Below are 21,938 nucleotides of genomic sequence, written 5' to 3'. Positions count from 1 at the left end.
TTTGCAATCAAAAACAGGAATCGGTTTCAAACCCAGAGGAAATTTACAAGCAAACGAGAACAAAAATCAGCCGTATAGTAGGGAAAAATTAGTATATTACAGGGAGAACAGAGTCCCTTCAAAGTAGTCAAATCGCGGGAAGATTGTGAAAAACTACAAGAAGACCTTACGAGACTGGGCGTCTAAATGGCAGATGACGTTTAATGTGAACAAGTGGAAAGTGATGCATGTGGGAAAGAGGAACCTAAACTATAGCTACGTCATGCAGGGTTCCACGTTAGGAGTCACAGACCAAGGTGTCATCGTTGATGATACGTTGAAACCTTCTGCTCAGTGTGCTGCTGCGGCTAAGAAAGCAAATAGAATGTTGGGTATCATTAAGAAAGGGATTGAAAACAAAAATAAGGATATTATTCTGCCGTTGTAGTGCTCCATTGTGCGACCGCTCCTCAACTATTGTGTTCAATTCTGGTCGCCGCATCTCAAAAAAGACATAGTGGCATTGGAAAAGGTGCAGAGAAGGGCAACAAAGATGATACAGGGGATGGGACGGCTTCCCTATCAGGATAGGCTTGGAGAAAAGACGGCTGAGGGGAGATATGATAGAGGTCTATAAGATAATGAGTGGAATGGAACGGGTCGATGTGGAGCGTCTGTTTCCGTTTTCCAAAAATACAAGGACAAGGGGGCATGCGATGAAGCTGCAGTGTGGTAAATTTAAAGCGAATCGGAGGAAATTTTTCTTCACTCAACGCGTAGTTAAACTCTAAGTCTCAAACACAGAAACGTAGAACAAGACAGCACATAATGATCGTAGAGGGCAGTGACTGGGGGTCTTTTTTTAACATGCTGGGTTTTGCTGACTAAATTAGACCTGTCTAGTCAGCGCCAGCCCCAACCCCAGCCCCTATAGCGTATTCTTTTCTATTAGTCGGTATTTTATGAATTGATTTACTATAAGTAACCAGAATCCATAGGCGGTCGGTGGCCCAACTGTTTGGGGAGGCTAAAGGGGGCGGGGTTAGGGGTGGGGCCAGGGGTGGAACTTAAATCCATAATTGTCTGATAACACACATAAAAAATAAATAAAAATAAAAGTCACAATACCTTTTATTAAATTTAGATATTAGTTATGTATCATATGTCAAAGAATAAAGTGGTTGCTCAAAGCATATTCTAACCACAATCACTCAACTGCAAAACACTATGCACAACTTTGTGCAAAAACACACTCAGAACCATAAATATTACTCTGGGCAGAACCTAGTACACCAATATAAATGATTAAAAAAAAAAGAATTGTAAGAATTCTAATGGTACTTGTCAACATGCAGCATTTCCTTCATCCCCTTTGACCTATTTGGTTGTTCTCAAACCAGCTTCCAAATCCACTAGCTGTTACAGGAATGTTTTTTTCCAAACAGGGAAAATATTTAATTCCTTTCTGGTTTTCCAGCTCAGTCTGAACATGCCCTGAGCCATATTACCCTGGCTAGTGAAATTGAATACCTTTCAAAAAAGATATGAAATCAACAGCAATATTTCTTAGGTCATAAATTCTACTGAAACTATCTACAAATGGCTACCACTTGCTCCAAATAATATTGAAATTACTGCTCAAACAAGGGTTCAAATAGAGCCTTGTATAACATACTGGCCAAGTAAAAAAAAAATTAAATATTTTGTTATTTTTGTAAGTTTCATGCAGATCTCTTTGTTTAACTAAGTTATATTTAATTTTTTTTTACTTCTTTCTTTTGTTTTAAAAAACCTTCCTTCAGTCAGTCAGCACAGCAGAGCAGCACTTACCTCTCTGTCTCCTGAAATCCAAGTGGACCCCCTGGACCCGGGGCGAATTTCTAGAAGGAAGTGGGAGGGATCATCAGACAGAGAGTACTCTCTGTTTTTCTTCTTCTCCTACTACGTGTGCCGTCCCGCGCGTTCCCGCCTATGCGGAACAGTACACCACGGGACGGGAGCGAGCCAGCGCGCGAAGAAGGCTGACGTGAGCTGAGGAGGACCTGGGCGAGCCCAGCCGAGGGCGGGGCGAAGAAAGAAAAAGAAGCCGCTAGCCGCACGTCCGTCTTGTCTTCTGATTCGCAGTAAGGCAGCAGCACAGGACCAACCGGCGCGCTGGTGAGAGCCCGAGCGGGCGGAAGTTTGGAACTCAAGGGCCTGGGGCTGGGCGGGCTGAATTTAGGATGGTGCGTGTGTCCGTCCGTGTGTGGGCATCGTCGTGGTCGCGCGCGTCGGCGGGTCTTAAAAAGACGATGCTGGGCCGAGCGGCGAGCCCCAGGGCCCACGGGCTGAACTGGGGGCTGATGCCGATGCGGTGTGTGTCATGTCGGCGGCGGCGTGGTCCGAATCTGACCAGCTGAGCTGTCAATCAAAATCCGACGGACTTCTGCTCCCCAAGCCTCTTATACCGGGCGCCTATGCCAGAATCCCACAGTTCATGTGCCTTTCTGATGCCTAAAACTGGGGATTTTTACCAAATTAACCCCAAAATGTGTAATTTCACATTAGCAGCTTATTGCCCTATCTCAGTGGCACCCCCAAGTGCCGGGACTCGGGAGTGTCTCCTACAGTTACTGTGAAGGTTCTACAGCTGCTGCCACTTAACTTTTTTGCACATGACAAACATTAACTGCAAAGGCTGAATTCAGTAAACAGGGGTCTTTTTATTCCATGTTATATTGGCACAAATTTACATATTATCTTATTCTCAAGGGAAGAAGCAGCAGAGCAGGGTCATAACGTCATTTATCTACCACTGAGAAGTGATTGAAAGAATCACATTATAATTCCTCAGTGAATGGCGCCATCTAATGGTGCAAGTGTGCATAGCAAACAAATAACATTCCAGCACCTAAATTACAGAGAGTCAGACTGGGGGGAGGGCATCATGCCTCAGTTTTGAGACCTTTTCGGAGCATACAAGCCTAAAGGGAGTGTGTGTGGGGGGGGGGGGGGGGGGGGGGGGGGGGGGGGGGGGGAGGGCAAGAGCAGCTCTTTTCCAGGATGTGCTGCAGCCTACGACCTACCCTGCTTAACAGAACTGCCCTGTCACATTGCATATCTGTGCCCGGCCTAGTGGTTAGTGCAGTGGACTTTGATCCTGGAGAACTGGGTTAAATTCCCACTGCAGCTCCTTGTGACTCTGGGCAAGTCACTTAACCCTCCATTGCCCCTAGTACAAAATAAGTACCTGAATATATGTAAACCGCTTTGAATGTAGTTGCAAAAACCTCAGAAAGGTGGTATATCAAGTCCCATTTCCCTTTCCCTTTCTTAACACCTCTTTCACTGGTTCCTAATTAGAGGTCTGCTCTACAACTCCATGTGTTATCTCATCCAGAGGATTTCCTTACTCTCCTAATCCCTAGGATTTCCTTGTTCCTCTAATCCTGAGGATTCCCTTACTCCCCTAATCTCAAAAATTCCCTTACTCTTCTAATCCCAAGAACTCCTTTACTCTCTTAATCCTGAGGATTCCCTTTCCTGATCTCGAGGATTCCCTTATTCTCTTTTTTTTTTTTTTTAATCTTTTTTTTATTGAGAACAAGCAGAGCTTTCCAATACAAACATATAACAATTGTAAACAGTAATACTAACAGGAAAGTAACTATAGGATATAGTACACATATTATTCACTCCATAAGTATTATGCCGAGCCATCCCCAATTATCCCAACAAGGTGCTTGTAATTTTTCAGTTTTATTCCCCCCCCCCCCCAATTCCCAGCCATCCCACTATACCCGTTTCCTTTATACCTCCCTCCCCCCTCCCGTCCAGAGTTGCTCATTCAAAAAGACCTTTTAGCACCCATCGCAGAAATTCCAACAAGGGCACTAATTATAGGACGAGTTGGAATACATTCCAAGCAGCGCTTCCATATACCATTATACTCCTTAGTTGCCCTATTTCCCAGGTTAGCTGTTCTTTGGATCTCCCAGTCAGCCATCTGCTGGAGATGTCTATACCATTAGTACATAAGTACATAAGTAGTGCCATACTGGGAAAGACCAAAGGTCCATCTAGCCCAGCATCCTGTCACCGACAGTGGCCAATCCAGGTCAAGGGCACCTGGCACGCTCCCCAAACGTAAAAACATTCCAGACAAGTTATACCTAAAAATGTGGAATTTTTCCAAGTCCATTTAATAGCGGTCTATGGACTTGTCCTTTAGGAATCTATCTAACCCCTTTTTAAACTCCGTCAAGCTAACCGCCCGTACCACGTTCTCCGGCAACGAATTCCAGAGTCTAATTACACGTTGGGTGAAGAAAAATTTTCTCCGATTCGTTTTAAATTTACCACACTGTAGCTTCAACTCATGCCCTCTAGTCCTAGTATTTTTGGATAGCGTGAACAGTCGCTTCACATCCACCCAATCCATTCCACTCATTATTTTATACACTTCTATCATATCTCCCCTCAGCCGTCTCAATGGGCGGCGATAAATGGCTTATCCATTGCTGCAAAATGACCTTCCTAGCCAACAATAGCGCCAGTAATATAAAATGACACTTGCTACTGTTCAACCCTTGCTCCTGCAGTTCCACATCCGATCCCATCAGCATAATTCCATATGTCCACTCATAAGAGCTTTGCAGCACCTTTTCCAACAATGCCACCACTCTAGGCCAGTACCCTTCAAGTTTGACACACTCCAGGAAATGATGCACTAAGGACCCCCTGCTTATATTACATTTGTTACACACATCTGTATCCCACAAACCCATTGCCTTCCCTTTGCATCTAGTGATATACGCATTGTGCAATATTCTATACTGAATCTCATGTAAACCCACGTTTGGTGTGACCCGGAAGGCCTGTTCATAGCATCTAGACAATTCTTGTTCGGATACTGCCCTCCCCAAACGTGTACTCCATTCCTCCTGCTGCGTATCAAAATACCGGGAAGGCCTGCGCTTTCTCCCCTCTTTGTACCAAAGGGACAGCGAGTTCTGTGCACTAAGTGTTTGCATAAACCATTGATCTAAAGCTGTAAAAGAGGCATAAGCACCACTTTTTCTCCTCTGGGTGTCCAAATAGTGTCGTAGTTGCAAGTATGAATAAAAATATTTTGGGGGGAGATTCCATGCTTTTTGACATTCAGAGAAGGTGGGGCATCCACCGTTCCCCAATTCAACCACTTGCCCAATATATCTGCAGCCCCCCCTGAACCAACCCTCAAAAGGAGACCCTGGCTGACTCGCTGTAAACTCAGGATTACGCAAAATTTCCACAAAAGGGGATGTGCCCTGTGCCCCTCCTATTCTATTCCTCCACCAATCCCAAGCCTTTTTTAATGGCCGGACTAATGCAGAAATTGTAGTTTTTCTACCCCTGCAATGAAAAGTGTTAAAGATCGAGATCCCCTCCCGTCCGCTATCCCAGGTCCCTACAGGTGCAAATTTGGCTTGTCCCGTGTGAATCTCATGTACCCATCTCATAAGTGCTGCTACATTGTACAGGCGCAAGTCTGGCAGACCCACTCCCCCTTTGTTACGATCTCGCGTCAGCTTATTGTAACCTATTCTTGCTCTACGGGCTCCCCATATAAAGGAAGTTATAACACTTCTATATGTCGCTTCATCCTTCTGCAAAACCCACAATGGCATCATTTGTAGCGAGTATAAGATTTTTGGCAAAAGTACCATTTTTGTCAATGCCACTCGTCCTAAGAACGATACGGGTAAGTCCCGCCACCTAGCGCACAAAGCCTTGATATTATCCAGCTTCTCAAGTACATTTTTAGTATACATCATATGGGCATCTAAATGCAAGTGAATCCCCAAGTATTTCAGGGCCCCCCGTGCCCATGCAAAAGGAAAATCAGGCTGCTGCCTGCACCTACAATTAGCTGACAATGCCATGGCTTCAGATTTGTCAAAATTAATTCGGAGCCCCGAGAAACTACCAAAATTTTGTATCAGCTGCACTAACACAGGGGTCCCCTTAGTCGCTTGTTCCAGAAAGATCATCATATCATCAGCGAATAGGTTTATTTTATATTCTTGTGCTCCCACTGTAATGCCCTGCAATTCCTTTGATTGCCTGATTTTACATGCTAATGGCTCCAATGCCAAGACGAAAAGCATAGGGGATAGTGGGCACCCCTGCCTCGTACCCCGCTCCAACTTGAATTTTTCAGTAAGGCTTCCATTAATTAAAATTTGTGCTGTTGGTGATTTGTACAAAGCCCTAGTGCCCCTCAAAAACTCCCCATAAATGCCAAATTGGGGCAGGACCCAAAACAGATAGTCCCACAATACTTTGTCAAACGCTTTTTCAGCATCTAGACAGGTGATTATGGCATCCCCCTCTCTCCCCTTTGTCTCCTGCATAGCCTTCAGTACCCGTAAGATATTTGTGGAGGCATACCTCCCTGGGACAAAACCTGTCTGGTCTCCCTGCACCAAAAGTGGTAGCAACTTTCCCAGCCTCGTTGCCATAATACTAGCAAAAATTTTCACATCTTGATTGAGCAGTGATATAGGTCGGTATGAACCCAGCTGTTCTTCATTTCTCCCAGGTTTCGGTAAAACTACTGTGGTAGCATGTGTCAGCTGGCCCCGTATGCTGCCCCAGCCCACAAAGGGCCTGACAAAGTTCAACAAAGGGACCCACCATCTGAACTCCCAGTATTTTATAGAATTCAGCTCCCAATCCATCCGGCCCCGGAGCTTTTGCTAGCTTTAGCTTCTTAATAGCTTGCTGTATTTCAGAGCCCTCGAATGGAGCATTTAAAGATTCTAACTGTTGAGACGACAGTTTTGGCAGATTTAAATCTTGAAAAAAACTTTCACGCTCTCCCATGTCACTTTGTCCCGCATCATACAGGGACTTATAAAAATCCACAAATGCCTTTTGAATATCTTCCCCTTTATTAAGTGTATTACCTGACTTGTCTTTAATACTAGTAATTATCTTTTTTGCAGATCTACTCTTTACCATTGCGGCTAATAATTTCCCCGTTTTGTTGCCCCATCTATGTAAATTATATTTGTAAAGCTGCACATCCAGGCTTGCCCTCTGATTAAGCACCTCATTGATTTGCTTTTTGAGCTGCCAAAAGTTTTCTCTGCTGCTGGGCGTACTAGCCCTGACCAATTCCGCTCTCGCCACCTGAATCTTCCCTAGCAAATTGATGAGCTCTCCGTCCCTTTCTTTCCTGGTGCGGCTAGAGTACGCTATTATCCTACCTCGCATTACTGCTTTGCTGGCCTCCCAAAAGATCACAGGGTCTACCTCAGATGCCTTATTGGTCTGCAAGAACTCCTGCCATTCCCTTATGAGATATTCCCGAAATTTCGGGTCCTGGTATAATGCAGGATTCATTCTCCAACTAGCTGCCTGACTCTGTCTTTGGCAACCACCCCAATCAACCCATACCATGCTATGGTCTGATACTACCCCGGCCTCTATTCCTGCCGCCCAACATTGTGATAGCGATGTGGCCGGTAGCAGCACATAGTCCAGACGTGCCTGCACTTTGTGTACCTTAGAATAAAAAGTATACTCATGTTCATCGGGGTGTAGAACCCTCCAAGCATCTAAAACACCCAGCTCCTTCATCAAAAAGTTAATTCCCCTGCCACTCGCTTCTTTATGCCTAGGTTTTGGGGGACTGCAGTCTATAAGCGGATCAGCGGTAATGTTAAAATCACCCCCCACTACCAATTTATATTCGTTCAGTGGTACAAGTGCAGCCAATACTTCAGAAAAGAATTTGTGGGAGTACACATTTGGGGCATAAATTGAACACAAGGCCATTTTAACACCCTGAATCGTCCCCGCCCAAATCACATATCTCCCCTCCGAGTCTTGAATAACCCTATGCTTAGTACATGCCAAAGATCTGCTAACCAGAATAGCCACTCCCCGTTGTCTACTATTATAAGAGGCAGTTGCCAATTCCCCAACCCAACCTTTCTTTAATTTCATATGTTCTGATTGAGAAAGGTGCGTCTTCTGCAGGAGCAATATATCCACTTTCAAGCGTCTGCTATAACTCAATATTTTTGTGCGCTTAACAGGTGAGTGTATCCCATCTACATTTAGAGTAGCTATCCGAATATTACTCATCCTCTATCCTACAGTTGAGATATACTTTCCAAACAATTTCCTGGTAAACCCTTCTGGAGGTGACCTCCCAGCTCAGCCCCCCCCATACTTTATATGCTGTTCTTGCTGTGACGGCCTTTTCATCTACAACCAAATCCCGGACACACTGGACCTCCCTACCCACCCCTCTTCTATGTCTCCCCTGCTCCCTCCTCCCCCCTCCCTCGCCCCCAATAATGAGAGAAACCCCCCGATTCAGGTAGCTCCCGCAGCCACACCACCATTCTCCTCCTTACTTCCTCTGTCCAGTCCCCCTCCCTTCCCTATTCACTTCGTATTCCCCCTCCCCTTGTAGTCTGTTTTACTCCCCCAATCTCCTCATACCGCATGCAAACTGCATTCAGTCCACACATTCTAAAGGTTCTCAACCTCTTTTTTTGGTCACTTACATCCGCTGCCCCTTACAATGCAAATTTTCCTGCATCAGATACAAAAAGGAGAAGGGGTAAAAAAACAGAGAAAAAGAAAACTAAAAACATGTTAACCGTAAACAGGAGCTAGTCACCACTCAGGCTGTCAGATGGCAATCACTAAAGTAGTGCTGTACAGGGTTGCCAGGTGGAAAATTTTTTTCTAGCCCAATCCAGCCCAAAAACCAGCCCAAAACCCGCCCAAACACAAACCCCGCCCCTGACACCCCCACCCCTGCGTCATCACCCCCGCCCCCGCCGTCATCGACCCCGCCCCCGCCGTCACCGGCCCCGCCTCCCACGTCACCGGCCCCGCCTCCCCGTCATCGACCCCGCCTCCCACGTCATCGGCCCCGCCTCCCCGTCATCGGCCCCGCCTCCCACGTCATCGGCCCGCCCAAAACGTCACTAACCCCGCCCAAAAAAACGTCACTAACCCCGCCCACCCGCGGCCGAAAAAGGCAAAAAGCCGCCCAAAAAACCGCACAGAAACCCAAAAAGCCGCCCAAAAAACCGCAACCCGCTGCGGGCAAAAATTTCCTGCGGCGGGTCGCGGAAAACCGCCCAATTGGGCGGTAAAACCGCCCACCTGGCAACACTGGTGCTGTACTTTTTCCTTATCTCTCGCCCCCTGTCCTAGGCCAGCACCACTGATCTTGAAGCCTCCTGGACTTTTCAAACTCACAAGTCTTCGGTCTCCGCCCAGACTGCCAGATCGTCTCTCAGCTATTTTGGTCTATGTGTATTCTGAGCCTTCTTATCTTTGTATAACAAAAGCCCTGGTTCCATTCGGGATCTGAGACTGAGGCCCCGCTCTCCGGTTTTCCTCACAAACAGCCAGCAGCCCGGGCAAAGAAGCTGGGCCATTTTAACCTGGCTAACCAGCCCCCCCTGAGAAAAAAAAACCAAACAAACTTCACCATTTAACAGACCCAGATTCCTGATTGCCTATTAGACATGCTCATTGTTAGATCTTGCTCGCAAATGTACACAAAGTGCCGCACGAAAGACTCCTGAAGAAATTGCAGAGTCATGGAATCGGAGGTAGGGTATTATTATGGATTAAGAACTGGTTGAAAGATAGGAAGCAGAGAGTAGGATTGCGTGGCCAGTATTCTCAGTGGAGGAGGGTAGTTAGTGGGGTCCCGCAGGGGTCTGTGCTGGGTTCGTTGCTTTTTAATGTATTTATAAATGACCTAGAGATGGGAATAACTAGTGAGGTAATTAAATTCGCCGATGACACAAATTATTCAGGGTCGTCAAGTCGCAGGAGGAATGTGAACGATTACAGGAGGACCTTGCGAGACTGGGAGAATGGGCGTGCAAGTGGCAGATGAAGTTCAATGTTGACAAGTGCAAAGTGATGCATGTGGGTAAGAGGAACCCGAATTATAGCTACGTCTTGCAAGGTTCCGCGTTAGGAGTTACGGATCAAGAAAGGGATCTGGGTGTCGTCGTCGATGATACGCTGAAACCTTCTGCTCAGTGTGCTGCTGCGGCTAGGAAAGCGAATAGAATGTTGGGTGTTATTAGGAAGGGTATGGAGTCCAGGTGTGCGGATGTTATAATGCCGTTGTATCGCTCCATGGTGCGACCGCACCTGGAGTATTGTGTCCAGTACTGGTCTCCGTATCTCAAAAAAGATATAGTAGAATTGGAAAAGGTACAGCGAAGGGCGACGAAAATGATAGTGGGGATGGGACGACTTTCCTATGAAGAGAGGCTGAGAAGGCTAGGGCTTTTCAGCTTGGAGAAGAGACGGCTGAGGGGAGATATGATAGAAGTGTATAAAATAATGAGTGGAATGGATCGGGTGGATGTGAAGCGACTGTTCACGCTATCCAAAAATACTAGGACTAGAGGGCATGAGTTGAAGCTACAGTGTGGTAAATTTAAAACGAATCGGAGAAAATTTTTCTTCACCCAACGTGTAATTAGACTCTGGAATTCATTGCCGGAGAACGTGGTACGGGCGGTTAGCTTGACGGAGTTTAAAAAGGGGTTAGATAGATTCCTAAAGGACAAGTCCATAGACCGCTATTAAATGGACTTGGAAAAATTCCGCATTTTTAGGTATAACTTGTCTGGAATGTTTTTACGTTTGGGGAGCGTGCCAGGTGCCCTTGACCTGGATTGGCCACTGTCGGTGACAGGATGCTGGGCTAGATGGACCTTTGGTCTTTCCCAGTATGGCACTACTTATGTACTTATGTACTTATGTTTTAAGATCCTGGGAATCAGTGAAGTACAAGGTCTTATTGTCATGCACTACCCGTACTTTCGCCGGGTACATCATTGTAAATCTAATCCCCTTATCAAACAGGATCTTGCAGAACTGTCCCATGCGGCGCCTCTGTTCAGATACTCTAGCCGAGTAATCTTGAAAAAGGAGAATCTGTGTGCCATGGTACTCCAAGGTTCTGTTAGCTCTGTAAGCCTGAATTATTTGCTCTTTATGTCCATAGTCTAAGATTCTTATTAGCACTGGTCTAGATCGCTGAGCTGTTTCTCGGTGGGCTCCCACTCTATGGATGCGTTCCACCCGAATGGTGTCTTGTATTTGCTCCAGCTTCAGCTGTGCGAGGAGCCATTTTAAAACGGTGTCTCTCAGCTCCTTCTCCGGCACCGACTCTGGTAATCCGATCATTCTGATGTTGTTACGCCGACTCCTGTTCTCCAGATCATCCGTAAGTAGTGCCAACTGCTTTGTGTGTGTTTCTAGCAATCCAACCCGATTCTCCAGCGATTCAGCCTTGTCCTCTTGCCTGCTGATTCTCTCTTCTGCTCCCTGTATGCGAGCTGCCTGCCTTTCTAGTTTCTCATTAATTGAGTCCACCGACGCCTGCAATTTCGCCATGCGGTCGTCTAACACTGCCGTAAGCTGTTTTGTCAGCTCCTGCACAGCCTCCGCTTGCAGGGTGATCACCGCATTGCTGGGCGCCGCCGCTGCCGCCATTTTGGGGCTCCCGGGTTGAATGCGTTCTCGAGTCGGCCGCGGAGTCTTGGCTGGCATACCCCGCAACACTATGTTAAAGCTGCTTCTATTGCCTCCGTCAGAGCCTCACTGCTTACGGTACACAAACCCGTAAATTTTAGCACTCAGGGGTGTGGAGAAGTCGAAGATTTTGCCAATAATATTGCAATAGGAACGGAGCTGGACTATGAGCGTCCTTTCAGCCCGCTGGCATCACGTGACCCCCCCCCTTATTCTCTTAATCCTTAGTATTCTCTTAGTCCCCTAATCCCGAGGATTCCCTTACTCTCCTCCTGATCCCAAGGATTCCCTTACTCTCCTGATCCCGAGGATTCCTTTAATCCTGAAGATTCTCTTACTCCTGTAATCCTGAGGATTTCCTTACTCCCCTAATCCCAAGAATTCACTTACTCTCCTGATCCCGAAGATTCCCTGACTCCCCTAATCCTGAGAATACCCTTATTCTCCTGATCCCGAGGATTCCCTTATTCCCTTAATCCTGAGGATTCCCTTACTCCCCTAATCCCAAAGATTCCCTTACTCCCTTAATGCCAGGGTTCCCTTAATGCCAAGGATTCCTTTACTCACCTAATCATGAGGATTTCCATACTCTCCTGGGGAACTGAGTTCGATTCCCACTGCAGCTCCTTGTGACTCTGGGCAAGTCACTTAACCCTCCATTGCCCCTGGTACTTTGAATGTAGTTGCAAAAACCTAAGAAAGGTGGTATATCAAGTCCCATTTCCCTTTCCTAATCCTGAGGATTCTCATAGTCACCTCACACTTTCTCAAGCTTTAACTGTCCCTCAGCAGAGGCCTATAGAACATGTCATTTTATGCCAGCAGCATGCTGATGGTGAGAAACAAACTCAGCACCTAAGAATCCACAATCCAGGGCCTTGCAGAACTTGAGTTACATTGAGAGCCCCTGGCTGGATCCTCCCTTCTCCCGTCATCCCTATAGTTCTGCTGCATTGCTGCTGTGCTTAAGAGGAGCTGACCCCTTAGCTGCAGCGCTTCTGCTGAAGTAACTCTAGCACAGGGCCTGCCAGCCCCCCCCCCCGGCAGTGATAGGCCTTGTGCTGTCCCTCTACCCTCCACATGGGCTTCTGTCACCGTGGATATCTGTGCGAGGGGCAAGTTACTGTCACAGGGCCCTGTTGTTTCTGGAGGGTTACAGGCTCCACGATAAAGTTACTTTAGCAGAAGAGCTTCTGCTACGGGGCTGACTGCTCTTAAGCATGGCGGCATTGTGGCTGCAGGCTCGGATCGAGACATGGAAGTGGCACTCCAACTCCTTTCAGAATTTGGCACTGGAGACATTTTCCTGTATTGCCCAGTCCTAAATCAGTGGGGGAACCTATATGCCCTCTGTCCATTGGGTTGTCTAGGGGTATCTCTGGCTGTGCCTCTCTACAATGCCTTTGTGCAAAGATGGCAGCTCCCAAGGACCCTGGGCAATTGTGAGAAGCAGTCCAGGATGGAGACAGAGGCTCGAAGTGCTGCAGACTGGGTTTTACTACTTAATTTTTATACCCAGCATTGAGTTGGTCTCTTCTGTCTTTTATCCATCCTTCATGTCACTTCTCAGACCTTGCGATACAATCAGGGCTTTTTATAAGGGGGTACTTGGGGGTACTGAGTACCAGCACCGTTTCCATTGTCTGCTAAAATTGAGCCGTGGACCCCAAGGTTTAATGAAAGAGCTCAGACCCTACACACCAATTCTGCCTTGTCATAGATTCTATGACTGGTTGCAGGGGGCCTGGTTATTGTGGGGTGGGTCCCTCAGTGATCACCCCACCCCTGAAGGGTGGCCTGGCATTTGAGTACCGGCACCTTTTTCGCTAGAAAAAAATGCACTGGATATAATATACATTACTTTGAAGCAAACAGTACAGCAGAAGATAGAGTATCATTCTGGGTAACTGGGCCATGGGAGAGAAAGAACGTGATACTCCTGGGCTCACAGCTCCCACGGCAGGAAGTCTCTCTGGTGCAGTTGCATTTCAGTGCTCTGGGAAGACATCAGGTAGTGAATTTGTCCTGTTTTCTGTGTTCTGACTGCAGGTATATGATCACGAGGATCTTGTGGTGAAACCACTGAATGGTTTGAGCTTTCCAGCCACTGAATATATTCGCGATAGGGTGTATGAGGTTGCCCTGGCAGGTGAGAGAGGTTGGAGATGACAGGTTCATCAGGGGCCTGTGACAGGGTATCATGGCTAGGAGGGAGTGATGGTGGACAAGGGTTCTGTGAGGTATATCTGGAGAAGGTGGCAGGTAAGGAGAGGGTGTGGTGCTGGTAAGTAACTGTTATATGCCAAAGGGCAGAAGATAATTTGCTTTGGAAGCTGCATGAATGATCCTGAAACAGAAAGTAATCCTGTCAGTATTGTCTGCCTCTTTTGAATTTTTTTTTCCTGCCAAAAGGCAAGTTATGGGAGGGGGGGGGAGGTCCAAAAGGGAAAGATGAGAAGGAAGAGCTAAGAGGCCAGATCATTAGAAGCAAGTTGTAACTGCCCTGTGCTCTGAAGTCCTGTTGCTTCTCCTTCTCCCTCCAGTGGAGAAATCCTGGCCATAAAATGTTTTGCACTTTTTGGGGATCTTGCCAGGTATTTGTGACCTGGATTGGCCACTGTTGGAAACAGGATGCTGGGCTTGATGGACCTTTGGTCTGTCCCAGTGTGGCAATACTTATGTACTTGGGATTCTGAATGGAATCTTGCTACTCTTTGGGGTTCTACATGGAATCTTGTTATTCTTTAGAATTCTAGAATCTTGCTACTCTTTGGGGTTCTACATGGAATCTTGTTATTCTTTAGAATTCTAGAATCTTGCTACTCTTTGGGGTTCTACATGGAATGTTGCTACTCTTTGGGTTTCTGCCAGGTAATTGTGACCTGGATTGGCCACTGTTGGAAACAGGATGCTGGGCTTGATGGACCTTTGGTCTTTCCCAGTATGGCATTACTTATGTACCACTGTCCCTCCCCCCTTCCCTACAGTGCTAATGTCTGAGATCTGGGCTGGGGCTGGCAGGGAGGCTTCAAGTGACACATCTGGTTCTCTGTCTCCGCAGTCTCTCCACCACGCTCCGTTGTCCTGGACTGCGACCACGTGAGCAGCATCGATTATACCGTTCTGGCTGGACTGGAAGATCTTCAGCGGGAGTTTGAGAGGAAGGGGGTCTCTCTCACCTTCTCTGACCTGCAGGTGTGTGCGCCATCTGTTTCTACCCCAGGGAACATTTCCTCTAGTCCCTGCGTGTCTGCACCCGGGTCTTCAGAGATGGACCCTCCACACGCAGTCCAGTTTGCTTAGAAATGGGAAGTTAGTTCCAGGAGATGTGCAAACGATACAGACAGCCACGAAAACATTTCACCCGTGTTAGTAAACGCGTCAGGGGACGGTTCTGGCCCTCATATGCTGGTCAAAAGTATAAAGTTAGTCCCCCCAAAAAAGGCATAATCTTTTCTTTTTTTTTGTTTTGTTTTGTTTCTAATTATTACTACTTTAACCAAGGAGTTACAAGGACAGTACAAATCACTGATATTTCTTACAAGGAGGTATTGGTTTACGTAAGCCTGAGAGGGGAAAATATAGGGGCAGATATTTAGCCCGCGGTGGTCAGTGTTTTGCTGACCGTCACCGGCTGTTCTCCCAGGCACTGGATATGGAGACATATATGGGCTGGATAAAACATAGCTGGTTAAGTACCACGATGAACCGCATAAAGGTGGGACTGTGTTTTATGTGGCCTCTGGGCGGTTATCTTAGCTGGTTTAGGGCTGAATATTGGCTAACTACTGACTCCGCCCCTGCGATGCCCACTAAGTAGGCCATGGACAAGTGATTGCAACAGCCGGAGCTGCTTCTGGACGTTTAAATGAGGGGCGTAGCCAGACCTCGGCGGGAGGGGGGCCTGAGCACGAGGTGGGGGGGGCCATGCCCCCCACGTAGCTACGCCCCTGGTTTAAATCACTTTCAATATCGACTCCATAGAAAACAGATATTTCAAAAACAAACGTGTCATGCCATAGAACTAAGAGGTGGTGACGTGAAGGCTGAATCCCAGTGGAACGTGAGCGGACTGATGGTGATGAGCTCTGTACAACTATACTGCTATGGATTTACAGCCTGCGGATTCTTTTGGATTCGCAATAGGTAAATGAGACCTTTATTAGAGGTCCTAAAATCTACAATGATTAAAATATATACAATGATTAGCTATATAACTAAAAAGAAACAATACCTATCTATAAACAATCATTACATCACTGGTCTCCGATACCTCGGTTTTCGTCAATAATCCGTCCGAAAACAATTGGCGAAATCCAAAGCCGACGAAAACCGAGGCAATTATTTCCATATGAATCAATGAGCAGGAGAACGCGTGGGTCGCCCTTTGTTTTCGCAAAAATTAACAGCGAGGTCACGTGGGCACGCTGACGAAATCTGAGACAAATTTTTTCGCGGAAAAAATCTACGAAAACCGGAATCAACGATAACCGAAGTCAACGAAAACCGAGGTATTACTGTATCTAAGCGATGCTAAGAGTTCCTAGACCAGGAAAAGAAGCAATAAAACAATCATCACTGGTCCTTACATCATCCAGGCTCTTATCATCAGCTGGGGCGGCCCTGTTCACAGCGAAAGCCAGGAGTTTCTTTGAACAGGAAACAAGGTTCTCTGCGCAGTTCGTACGTTACTCACAGATGAGCTCCCAATTTCACTGAAAGAAACTCCCCTTTTTATTAGGCTTAGAATTCATGTTCAGAGCTGAGGAAAATTACAGAATGCTTCTCAGTTTAGGTAAACAAGCCATACTGTGGGAATGTGGTCACATGTTTCCCAGTCCAGGTGGCCAATCTGAACTTGAAAACAAGCTCCATCCTTCCCTTCACATAACAAATTAATTAGAGCTGTGTCTTATCTTCTACATTCCAACTTGATTTTACACAATCAAAGTTAAACAATCATTTTTAAACAAAATTACTTCTAATCACAAATACAGACCCCGAGTGCACTTGTTGGTCAAGGCAGATAGAGTTGAAAAGCAATCTCTAAAATCGTTTTTATTACAACCACCCTGTGCCCACAGCAGAAAAGCAGCGAGTAAACTCTTAAGACTGATAAAGGCTCCCAGACCTTGTCACTGCTACAGACATTCACTGTGCGCCTGTGACATTCACTGAGTGCCTGTGATAGAAAAGTAGCTCGTAAACTGCTCCCAGACCTCATCACTGCTACGGACATTCACTGTGCGCCTGTGACAGAAAAGTAGCGCGTAAACTGCTCCCAGACCTCAGCACTGCTACAGACATTCACTGTGCGCCTGTGACATCCACTGAGCGCCTGTGACAGCTGTGCCACTGCTGATTTACTCTTTAAGTAAGAGTTAACCCTTGAAATATGATGTTTTATTAGCTTCCCTGTTTGCATACTGTCTGATCTCTGGTACAGGCAAAGGTTGAATCCGCCTTTCATCTCCACGCACTGTCTGCTCACACTGACTGACCCCTGGCCTGGAGCAGGTGCCATATATAATACTGAGTTCTCCATAGGCAGCAGCTCGGTGGGGGCAGGGGGTGCTTGAGCACACCGCTACACTGTCCAGGGAGGGATAATCTTGTGTTTAGGGCATCAGTCGTTAGGAGAAGTTGGCTGCAGGTTTTCACACCGGTTAAAGCGCCTTTTGGTGTCCCTGTTTAAACAGAGGTTATCACATCACATGACTTAGGTACACAAATGTGGAATGCACTACCAAAGAGTGTGAAAACGATCCATGACCATCTAAACTTCAGGCGATCATTAAAGACCTATCTGTTTTGCAAGGTCTACCCTACTGACCCAACTTAAATAACTCAACTCTGCAATGCATCAAAACCTTACATCATATTGGACATTATATATTCCTTATTTCCTTGACCCTTATTGTACTTGTATACCCTTACCTGACCCTTATTTTATACTGTATTTGTTTAACATCTACCAGACCTGGCGTTCGCCTTTACGGTATTATGTAAGCCACATTGAGCCTGCTAATGGGTGGGAAAATGTGGGATGCAAATGTTACAAATAAATAAGACAGTTCAGCCCACAGTTCTTACATTTCTTGGGGTTCACCTGCCAGAGAGTTACATCTAAATTATAAGCTCAAAGCGTAGAATTTCTACAGTAAGCAGGACCCGTCAGTCCTCTGCTGAGAATGGTAACAGCTTCCTGCCCACATTGCTTGAATTTCATCTTTCTCCTTTTCTCTCTCGCACTCTAGGATCCTGTTCTCCGGGTTTTGCTGGCTGCCGAGTTCACAGGACCTCATCAGTTTCATAACCAGGAGGAGGCCAGAGGTTAAGGCTCCGTTCCGTGAATTGGGTTGTAAGTAGAAATCCAGTAATGCTGGGGGAATACTGAACGTGACTGGCTGGAACTGGTGACTGACTGGCATCGTTCACAGGAAAGGAAGACCAGCCGGACAGGGACAGTGGTGGACACTCATTACTTCTCCCCTGCCACCAACTACTCAGCAGAGACACAGCCAGTGCGACAGGAAGTCTCCTCCGTGGGCAAATTGGTTCTGTATCACGGCAGCCTTTGGAAACCAATCACTTATTTCTGGTGCTACAACCACTGCCAAGGATGTGCTTGGAGCAGGTGCAGCTAGGGATATGAGGTCAGTGGCCTGAGATACAGGACATCATTGGGTCTGATGTGTAAAAATCTTCAGTGACTTCGCATGACATGTAGTCGTTTTGAAGTGACAGACACAGAATATCCTCATTGGATTCTGGGATTGTGGTATTAACAAGACAGTGAGGGAGTCACAGGAGAACGCGGGTGGAGGCTCTGGGGCACAATGTTAAGGGACACTGCCCCCACCCCCCGTCCCCTCCACCAGGAGCACTGGAAAAGATGTTGAAGAGGCAGTGGAAGAAATAGTCAAAAGATATACTGGGTCAGCAGTAAAACTGCCAACGAACCCCAGTACGGCAACCAGGATAAAATGCATCGGCACATCGACCCAATGCAGCAACATTTCGGCATCTGCCTGCATCACGGGTAATAAATCCTGTTGGACAAAACCACAGAGCTCTGCTGACTGTATGGAACTGAGAATCAGTTTTCTAATGTCACGTAGTACTGCGTGACTTCACCAATTGTACGGCTCTGTTTTCTCCTGGTTGCCATACTGGTGTTCACTGGTGGTTTTACTGCTGGCCGGTGCTATTTCTTTTCGCCCAGGAGCACTGGGACAACTGTCAGATTTTATTCACAGCGGGGTCGAGGGAATATCTTGCAGTGAAAATACAAAGATTGTGCCAAATTATTGAAGCAGTCGTAAAATGATCATTTCCTGTAATTGTGGAAACTCCACCTATTTATTTGGTATGAGGTTAAGGGATTGCTAGTGGAGACCGTATCGTTTTAATACACATTAAATCCAGCTATGCGCACAATACCTTTTTTTTAAATTTTATTTTATCTTTATTGAATTTTAATTTTTACAAAGAGTAAACTTTGAACAGATATACCAACATATCCACACCAATATTCACAAAAAATATATTTTAAATAGACAAAATGAACATTGTCCACTAAAGATAATGTCTTTATATTGGATTATAGTCCACAATATAGCTGGTGGAAGCAAAAATTATAAGTGCCATTGGAAGATGGCTTATATACAGGAAACATCAATAAGAATAATCGAGTAGGGATTGACCCCTATCTTACAAAATGAACCTCTTAGCCTATGACTGCTCTTCAATACTCTGCACATTAAGAAATTCTCGCAGCTGTTCAGGTTCATAGAAAATATATTTCTTTTCTTTGAAAAAAAGCAAACATTTACACGAAATCTCAGCTGAAAAATTGCTTTTTTTCTCCATGGATTCTTTTTTCATTTCCAAGAATTTTTTTCCTTCTGATTTGCGACCATTTAGATATGTCCGGAAATATAGATATTTTTCCACCTTTAAACTCTGGCTGTATTTTTTTAAAGTATAATTTCAACAAATTATCTTTGTCCTGCAAAAACACAAATGATAACAATACCTTTTTAATACCCTTTTTCAAGACTGTAAATGTTAAATTACAGTTCTAAAGACAAACTGACAGGAAATGTGGGTGACACTAAATCACAGCTCTATAGACCCCCTGGTGGCATGGAGGAGAATGTAGCACTATATCACAGCGACCCAGTAGTGGCATGGGAGAGAATGTAGCACTATATCACAGTGACCCCCTGGTGTGCAGCTCACACGGAGAAACCATTATTAATACCAAAATATCAGTGATTCTAGGAAGGCTGGAATTTGTTTTGCCAACAACCTCGTTCATTTTCGTGGATGTAAGAATTATGCCAGAACTTGGTCATGAGGCCTGGCTGTTTCACTAAATAGTAGTCTTAAAAGTGTCAAAGTTGTCCGTGACAGCGCCTGAATCAGCATTTCTAGCAGATTTGCAGCATGCTTTGCACAGATATGTAGGGCGGTGTTGGCTGAGTAATCATATTGACCAGGTATTTATCACCTACCCCCTAAAGGTGTAGCAAATGCTCAAAACATTACAGTGTTTGATGATTGTTTTCTATGGTCTGTGTTATCGTAATATATAAATTATTTTATATTTTAAAATTTTAATCCAAAGAACTTTTGGCAAGTGGCATTATATAAACATTTCAAATCAATAAAGATCTCGGAGAAATTCCATCCCAGTGAGGAGTTGTCTCCCTCTATTAGACGATTATAGCTTTACATCTTTTTTATCCTTTCTTTCCTGTTCCTTAAACTGGGAGGAGGGCGGGTAGAGAACGGGGTAGGGGAGCCTGGGTAATAACAGTAGCGGGGGGGGGGGGGGGGGTATATTTGGAATTAAGGGGTTCTTGTAGTCCACGCTCTTGACGGACATTGGGTTGTGACCTGGACAGGGATTTTCAACTATTTCCATTCTGCAACCTTGGTGCTTATTTTATGGGGAGTGGAAGTTCGGGTGGGGGAGGGGAGTTTTTCAGGGAGTTTGGGTTTCAGGCTCAATGAGGTGGTGTTTGAGTTATTAACATGACTTGTGGTCATTTGTGCTTAACTATATAGTTAATGACCTTGGCACTTGGTTTCTTATTCTACTACTAATACAAAATTGTTTAATTTAATAAGGTCTAAGGTGGGAAGGGGAGGGATAAAATCAGTTACAATCTGTATGATACCTGGGAACAGAACATGTCATGTTAATCCTTAACACGCTTAACTGTTTATTCAAGGTTCACTGCCTTGTGTTTTGCATTGTCTTTAATACAAAGATTTGAACTAAATAAATCAAGGTTGAAAATCAGTTCCCCTTTATGCTGAGATCAACACACTACCATAACATAACTTAATATATTATTAATGTTAATGCGCTTGAGGGATCTGATAAAAAGACAAGACTCTGAGGTTCCACGTTAGGAGTTATGGACCAAGAAAGGGATCTGGGTGTCGTCGTCAATAATACACCAAAACCTTCTGCTCAGTGTGCTGCTTTGGATAGGAAAGCGAATAGAATGTTGAGTATTATTAGGAAAGGTATGGAGAACAGATGTGAGGATGTTATAATGCCGTTTTATCGCTCCATGGTGCGACCACACCTTGAGTATTGTGTTCAATTCTGGTCGCCGCATCTCAAGAAAGATATAGTAGAATTGGAAAAGGTGCAGCGAAGGGCGACTAAAATGACAGCGGGGATGGGACGACTTCCCTATGAAGAAAGACTAAGGAGGCTAGGGCTATTCAGCTTAGAGAAGAGACGGGAGACATGATAGAGGTATATAAAATAATGAGTGGAGTGGAACAGGTGGATGTGAAGCGTCTGTTCACGCTTTCCAAAAATACTAGGACTAGGGGGCATGCGATGAAACTACAGTGTAGTAAATTTAAAACAAATCGGAGAAAATATTTCTTCACCCAACGCATAATTAAACTCTGGAATTCGTTGCCGGAGAACGTGGTGAAGGCCGGTTAGCTTAGCAGAGTTTAAAACGGGGTTAGACGGTTTCCTAAAGGACAAGTCCATAAACCACTACTAAATGGACTTGAGAAAAATCCACAATTCCAGGAATAACATGTATAGAATGTTTGTACGTTTGGGAAGCTTGCCAGGTGCCCTTGGCCTGGATTGGCCGCTGTCGTGGACAGGATGCTGGGATCGATGGACCCTTGGTCTTTTCCCAGTGTGGCATTACTTATGTACTTATGTAGAATTGCCACGTGTCCAGTTTGGGTCTGAGACCTTACCGCCAGCCATTGACCTAGCAGTAAAGTCTTACACGGTAACCGGTCAGTAATGACCTACGTGCGTCAAATGCCACTTGTCACATGGCCAATACGTGCGGCCAAAAATAAAAATATTTTTCAGATGTGCGTATCGGACGCACGCTAAAAAT

The 21,938-nt window shown here is 45.6% G+C and overlaps 1 protein-coding gene across 2 annotated transcripts in view; it reads left to right on the top strand.

The window, feature by feature from the left end:
- The window catches only part of SLC26A11 (solute carrier family 26 member 11), a 37,985-nt gene extending 18,632 nt beyond the window's left edge, over positions 1-19,353 (top strand). For both annotated transcript variants that reach the window (XM_030208602.1, XM_030208601.1), the window contains 3 exons: positions 13,588-13,687; positions 14,600-14,733; positions 17,796-19,353. In XM_030208602.1, coding sequence (XP_030064462.1) covers positions 13,588-13,687; positions 14,600-14,733; positions 17,796-17,876 — 315 coding nt within the window. In that variant the 3' untranslated portion in view covers positions 17,877-19,353. The remainder of the gene's footprint in view (positions 1-13,587; positions 13,688-14,599; positions 14,734-17,795) is intronic.
- The last annotated feature ends 2,585 nt before the right edge of the window (positions 19,354-21,938 follow it).

This window comes from Microcaecilia unicolor, chromosome 6, assembly GCF_901765095.1.
Source record: "Microcaecilia unicolor chromosome 6, aMicUni1.1, whole genome shotgun sequence".
Lineage (NCBI taxonomy): Eukaryota > Metazoa > Chordata > Amphibia > Gymnophiona > Siphonopidae > Microcaecilia > Microcaecilia unicolor.
Note: the sequence above shows the minus strand (reverse complement) of the source record. Positions and strands in the feature narration are given on the sequence as shown.